The sequence below is a fragment of the Hordeum vulgare genome, chromosome 7H (genome assembly GCF_904849725.1).
Source record: "Hordeum vulgare subsp. vulgare chromosome 7H, MorexV3_pseudomolecules_assembly, whole genome shotgun sequence".
Taxonomy (NCBI): Eukaryota; Viridiplantae; Streptophyta; class Magnoliopsida; order Poales; family Poaceae; genus Hordeum; species Hordeum vulgare.
Window position 1 is genome coordinate 141,363,821 of NC_058524.1, and position 7,403 is coordinate 141,371,223.

The 7,403-nt window shown below is 42.4% G+C and overlaps 1 protein-coding gene across 1 annotated transcript; it reads right to left on the minus strand.

Annotated features, from left to right (window-relative positions):
• Positions 1-2,945: 2,945 nt before the first annotated feature.
• LOC123410729 (anthranilate O-methyltransferase 2-like) lies at positions 2,946-6,053 on the minus strand. Its single transcript, XM_045103665.1, has 4 exons — positions 5,702-6,053; positions 5,189-5,590; positions 3,914-4,183; positions 2,946-3,429 (listed from the first exon to the last, which is right to left on the minus strand). Exons 1-4 carry the CDS (start codon positions 5,774-5,776, stop codon positions 3,064-3,066), a joined length of 1,113 nt encoding a protein of 370 aa, XP_044959600.1. The 5' UTR covers positions 5,777-6,053; the 3' UTR covers positions 2,946-3,063.
• Positions 6,054-7,403: the final 1,350 nt, after the last annotated feature.

A 7,403-nucleotide genomic window follows, 5' to 3' on the forward strand; every position in this document is an offset into this window, starting at 1 on the left:
CCCAGATGACAGACCATACACAACTCTAAGCATAGCATGCATAGCAGGATAAGGCACATCATGGCTCAAGCAACTACCAGGTATGCTAGGTTGCAAGGTTCAGCTATTTACTGTGACAAGGACATGTCATGCAAAGGAAGTGGGTTAAACTAACGTGGCAAAATCATTTGAAGCATTTGATCCTAATGCAATAATAAGTGCAGGACCGAGAACATGGGATTTATCAGGATGATCAAAATAATTGCTTGCCTTGTTGCTCAGAGGACGGACAATATCCGTCAGTCGGATATTCGGTGCAATCCGGAGGAGTGGAGCCTACCGAAAATAATGACAACAATCAATGACAATCATATGCAACAAGACGATGCATGAACATGGCATGAGAATGCAAGGTGGTTTGCTAATATAGCTAGCATTTGTTAGGTTTGAAGTTGATTTGAATCAGATTCAAATATCACTTCAAACGAGGTATTCTCGAATACCATTTTAATTGATTCGACCTGATGCTCAGATCAACTTGTTTTGAACATCATGGAAATGACATGTTAAGTTGCTGGTTTGTGATTGAACAAGGTTTGATCATATCATTTGAAGTGGAATTCAAATGATTTTCAAATTCCATCTCCAAAGCATTTATAAAATTTAACTTATTAATTATTCTACATGTTTGGTCCAGTAACATTTTCAAACATGTTTGAAAATGACATATTCATATTCCTTGGATTTTTCTGATACTTTTTCATATATAAATTATTTTCATTGGAGTTACAAATTAATTTCTATGTTTTTTAGAAGTTTTGGCATTTTTCTGGAATTCTTTTAAATCAGAAAATCTTTACTGTATCAGCATGACATCAGCAGGTCCAACTGGCCCTTGAAAGTTAAACCTGACCAGTGGGACCCACTGGTCAGTGACTCTGGTCAGATTTAGATTAGTTTTAAACTTAATTAGCTATTTAACCTCACTGGACCCACATGTCAGTGACTTATTAGTTTATTTAGTTTTATTTTTATTAACTAAATCGCCCAGAGGCTGGCCCCACACGTCAGTGGCTCAGGCCAGTTGAGATCCACCGGCGGTGAGGTCGTCCTCGCCGGCGGGGAGCCTTCGGCGACCACCAGTACGACGGAGGACATCGGAAACTCGTCTCTGACGACCAAACGCACGGCGGAGACCACAGGAAGATCGGCCACTCGACGGGGCGCATTATGGGGCAAACCCCAGGGGCTGGGGTGGCTGGAATCGACGCCGGCGATGAGCTCGGTGGCGACCAAGTTCGGCCATCGTCGAGGTCATCGGAAACAAGGTCAAATCACGCGGGGCTCGGCTCCTAAAGCATCTACGCGACGGCCTGAAGCTGCTGGTGGCCTCAGATGGACCAACCATTCACCGGAGGGCTACCGGCGACGAGCTGCAGCGGCGGTCCTCGTCGGGCTCCAGTGGAACTAGGCCTAGAGGAAGAGATCGACGGGGAAAAGTTGGGGGAAAGCTGCGCAAGCTCACGAGGAGTGCAGTGGTGGCGCTAGCTTGCTCGGGGAGGCGCTGTAGGCGTCGAATCGATCGGAGCTCGCCGGCGGCCGAAGCTTGAAGACAATGGTGCCGTGGGCGTTGTAGGGCTCGGGGGACCTTCGGCTACTGCAGGGAGGACCAGCTCGTCGAGGCGGAGCAAATGTGGCACTCGGGGGAGAGATCTAGTGGCCAGAGGCACGGGCAGCTCGAGCTCGAGCTCTTGGCAATGGCGGCAGAAGGGGGAAGGAAAGAACCGAGAGGAGAGGGGGAATGGAGCACGGGAACGGATAGGCCAGAGCTCGGGGAGGTTATCCCCGCGCTCGCCAGCGCGAAGCGGCGGCCAGGCAGGCAGGGAGCTGTGTGGAGGCGCGCGGCGTCGCGGCGGCCACCTCCTGCTGCCCACTGTCGGGGGAGGAAGACGACAGGAAGAAGCTGGGCCGGTTCAGGTGAGCGTCAGGTAAGTCATTCCTCAGTTTTTTTTCTGTTTTGTTTCTATTTTAATTACTGACATTGATTTCTATTTATTTTGGCTTCAAAAGCAAACTAAAAATAGTTTGAAAAATGCTGGGGTGTTAGTTGGAATATTTCCAATCACCCATAAAGTTTTCAGCATTTTTGAAAACTATATATTTTTGAATTCAATTTTTAAACTTGAAACGAGTAGCCTTTTGCATTTATTTAAAATGCCAAATGTGTTAAGGAAATGGTTTTCTTCATTGCTTATTTGCTTTCAAGAATTATCAGAAAAGGTAAACTTTTCTTGAGGCCATTTTGGGTTCATTGATTTGAACAAGTTTATAATTCCTTTGAATTTGAGAAGTATCTAGGGTTTTTGAGTTTTCCTTCACCACTTGCTTTGTTCTTGTTGAAATTTTCTTGGATGCAATGCAAAGAAGATATGAGCACAATGCTAACTTGATTAGGGTTTCAGGGATGTGACATCTAACCTACTAACCAAAATCTATCGAGGTGCAAGCACTAATCCCTTTCTAGACGTCCTACCAAGGAGCTTTGACTCAAAGGGTGAAACCCTTTGGAAGGCCATCATTGGTTGCATCCAACAATGGTGATGTTTAATTTACGTCCTTTTCACGAGGAGAGCATTAGCTTGTAGGGTCACTTTCCTTGTTGCTACACTAGACCTGGTGACAACATGGTGATGTAGATCACTCATGACAATTATTTCTTAGCATTTTTCTCCATTTTCAAAGTCGGTTCATTCGGCAACAATGATTTTGGACCAATCCTGCGCATGAGGGAGCAGGTTACTGTTACATTAGTAAAAAAAATGGTATGATATGTATGCATGTTTTCACAATGGAGTCTTCGTCTTTGGTCCAGTGAAAGACATTGGTACTTCAATTTAACATGAATTTAACAGATTTTTTTATAAATTTCATTATAGAACACAGAAGAGAAACCTTTGTCTTAGAAAAACAGGGTACCACATATATAATAATTAGCCATAGTAGGCGTCAAATATATAATGTTCAACATATATCCCCAATTATACTATGTGATATTTTCCATTTGTCATGAAATATGTGTCCACTTCAGTGCATGGACTTCTCCAAGGATGCCACGATGATGGGGTACTTTGCCTTTGCTTTCTCCAGATGCTTTTCAACGACGGAGGCATACACCACGAATAATTCTTCAATAATGGCCTCTCCAAAGTGGTCTACAATCAGCGGTTCCAAAACCGCCCTTATGCATTTGGCCACATTTGCCCCGCTGCTAGCACAATCTATTACCACATCACTGTCTGAGTCATCCTGAGGATCCCAGTTGGATTCAAAGAGCCTGATATGCTCAATGTCGAAGAGCTTACTCTCATTGATCAGCTCCTTCACCTCTTTCACCGATGGGGCATAGTATGGTAGGTTGAATGAGTCCAATTTCTCCTTCTCCACACGGCCCTACCATCCAACCAACAATATTTCAGATAAAGTGAGTCGAGAGAGAACTCTTATTTTGTAAAGATGTTTTTGTTTAACTTTTTATCATTGAAATATGATGTAACATTATTGTATTAATTCCACACAATATTTTCCACACTTTTAAGTGCACTTGCCGGTATTTTTTCTTTTACGAGAAAGTGTACTTTCACTTTGTATGCTCCTCATGAGATAACATATGTCACTCTTTTACACATATGAAATTTCGTATATAGAATGTTTATCATGCTAGAATGAATTAACTTAGGAGCACCAAGTTACACAAGCAATTATAAGTTTATTTGCTAGTAAATAGGACGTAGTGTAATAGTAGTTACTACTCCCTCTGTATCTAAATAATTATAGTTTAAAAGAATTAGTTTAGTCTTTTCTTACTACAATTATTTAGGTACAAGGAAGTAGAAAACAAGGCAAGCACTGCTTTAACCAACATGTACGTACGTACCTTTAGTACCAGAGACCGGAGAGATTTGGCAACCAGTTCGAATAAGGTGGTAACGTCCCCATGCATAAGCATTTCTTCACTTTTTCGTCCAAGAAATGTTAGCAACATTCGGCCTCCATTGACAAGCTCTCTAGAACGCAGTGTAAGGAACAACTCAAAGTCCTTCTTGAATTGTTCTTGGAACAGCTTTATCACAGTCGGTGGGGTAGTCTTTCCAATGTAGATGTTGCCTTCGTTCACGTGAGTGCAGCTTGAGAGTTCCCCCGGGACCTATATATAGGCATAGCAAACCAATATATGCATGAGCATTTTTGACTAGTGGGTGCATGAGCCAAAGCACCATCACGCCAAAGCAACATCATCTATAGCCTAAACAGCTAGCCCCCTACCTAGCTCCTCCTTGATATATATAAAATATAATATGTAAGTAAAATCAAACGAAGTTGATATACAACCGAATAGTTTCCGCTTTCAATTTGAGAAATATTTCAGCCACAATCGAAATCACCAAAATTCAATGAATTTTAGAATTTTGGTTTGCATTTTGGTCAAAGGAACGAAATATTCACTTGAATTCAACCACATATTTAAAATGGAAACTATTTTGAAAAATGATTGAATTGTTATGTACTACTAACATTGCTGTAATATTTTGACCAAAAAGTAAATATTCCAGTCCCTACTAAAATTACTAAAATTCAGTGAATTTCATCAAATCTCGCTGAAAGCAAAAAACCAGAGGTGATAGCTCATTTTTAGTGTGAACAAATTGACATTGGACGATATATAATAAATAAAGAAATTACAAAAACAAAATCTACCTAGGGCTAAACATAGAAAATACATTGTAAAGTTAAATCAATAGATTTACATATACACATTGAAATTACATTTGTACTATATATTGTAATTTTTCTTAGCACATATGATTTTGTTTTTTTAATTTATTCAATTTGTCACGTGTACTTTCAACATGACCATACTTTCGCAACTATGGCGACAAAATTTTCCAATCTGCAATGATTCTCTTTAATTTAATATTGTGCCTTGCATTCACTAAAAACATTGCGCCCTTCAGATCTATCCTCCACACCACCTAAAATATCGAATGAACTAATCTTGGAGTTGATCCAATACCTAACATGTTTCCTTCGTTCATATCTGACAACACCCATATAAAATAAAGCTAGAGTTAGCGAATAACGATGTTACACGTAATTAATTAACTAAATCGAGAACAATACTAGGACATAATTATCACGTTGCAGTGCATACCTTAGAACGCCACATGAGGGAGTAAGACGAGTGGAAGAAATGGACGCTTCGAGAAGGGAAAAGCTTCCTGTAGTAGGATCCCGGCAGGCCGGCCACATAGTAGAGCGGCGTCTCTTTCCCGCCGAGATCTTCAAGTTGCTCCAATGACCGGAAGACGAGGTTGAAATCGTTCCCCGGCAGGTCGTTCAGGAAGAACTGCACCTCCATGGCGCGCCGTTCTTCCGACTTCCGAGTGCCGGCCTGGATCGCTCCGATCACCTCGGAGACGACACGCAGAGTGTTCGGGCCCGACGAGCAGCCGAGGTCGGCGACGACCATGGTGCTCCGTCGGGCGGAGAGCGACGTGTACACCTTTTCTATGGCCTTGCGAAGCACCGGCCTTGTCTCCAAAATGGCCTTCTCCTGCTTATATACATGCAAAAAAAGCACCAAATTGAGAGCTGCTACTAGCAAGTAGTGCTTATGTACTTGTACACGAAACACAACAAAATTGCAGCAGCGCGGGCTACAGACTTGGAGCCTGGAGTTTGCGGCGTAGCTGTTCTCCCCGTTGCCGTTAGCCATGCGAACGCCGCTCCCTGCCTTCATAGCTGTTCACGAGTGGTGATTGTTAGCTTCACAAGTTGGGGCTAGAAACTAGATTGATTGCACCATGTGTTGACTGTATACCACAACGGCTCTATCATTTATAGAGAGCCAATGATGGCCTTTTTTTTTCCCTCTCGCTCTACTGGGTTCCTACACGGAGTATTTAACTTGACCGGCCACAATGACTAAGAATGCTCTGAACTTGGGAGAGTCCACAAAAAAATGACGTGAGTAGCCGCTCATTAAGTGTTCGCAAAGCTGAGAGTGATTTTTTGTTCTTAGTCAAGCAATCATCCTTTACATGACGTTACATATGGTGTTATCTCTTGTCGGAGAGGATAGAAGAGCAATAATTTTCAGATAAACTAATAAACATGGGTTCATTTGAACAGCTTTGGAAGTAGTTTTACACTAGAAGGGTTGGACGCGTTTTGCTGCGCCGTTGAATTTGTTGGGATTTTTAAATTCTTTTTCTCACTCTTTTCAAATTATATGGTGTATTACTTTTAAAAAAAGTCAAACTTCTTTCTGTTTGATAAAATTTGGAGAGAAATATATTAAATTTCATAATATCAAATCGGTGTTATTAGATTCATCATAAAATGAATTTTCGTTTTTTGTTTAATATTTTGGATGCCGATATTTTTGGCTCTGAACTTGGAGAAAGTAAAAGAAATTTGACTTTCCAAAATACTAATAACCCTTATAATGAAACTGATGGGATATTTAGTTTCATCGCCGGGGGAGATGATAGAGTGTGTTTTATCACTAGTGGAAAACGGGCCTTTGGCCTGGACCCTATAGTCCCGGCCTCCATCTGGGTCGGGACTAAAGGCCCGGCCACGTCGCCCCAAAATCTCAATGCCGTCCACGAGGCTTTGGTCCCGGCCCGTAAGGAGCCTTTAGTCCCGGTTTGGACACAAACCGGGACTAAAGGGCTACGCGGTGTGCAGCCTGCATGTGCGTCACCTTTAGTCCCGGTTTGTGTCTCAAACCGGGACTAAACTCCTCTGCCTATATATATTGGCCACAACCCCCTCTCCCCTCTTCCTTGCATTTTTCTTGGATGGAAGAGTGTGGGTGTGTGCTAGCTCTCCATTTTTCTTGGATGCACTAGAGGTGTTTGTTGAAATGTGTGTTAGAGCGATGCCGCTTCTGTTCACCGAACACAACTACGATATGAGATGCCCGAGCCACGCTGAAACCTCTTTCTCTTTATTTCTACTTATTCTAAAAGGTTAGCAACTATATTTCCTTGTTTAGACCGTGCGGTACTAATTTTTAGGATCATGATTGTATTTGATATACTGTCGTATAACGCAGATGAGCCATCCATGGATGTACGGTGATCGACGCACAGCCGCTTACAGAGAAGGCGTGCATTCTTTTCGAGATGCAGCCGATGCGAACAAGCATGGTGGTGGCTATATGTTTTGTGCATGTGTTGAATGTCGGAATGAGAAGGATTACACTTCCTCAAGAGTCATTCAGAGCCACCTGCTTCGGTCCGGTTTTATGTCGGGCTATTATGTTTGGACCAAGCACGGAGAAAGAGGGGTTATGAAGAAAGACGACGATGAAGAAGAAGAGAACGATGATGACAACTACCGATCTATGTTCCCTGAGT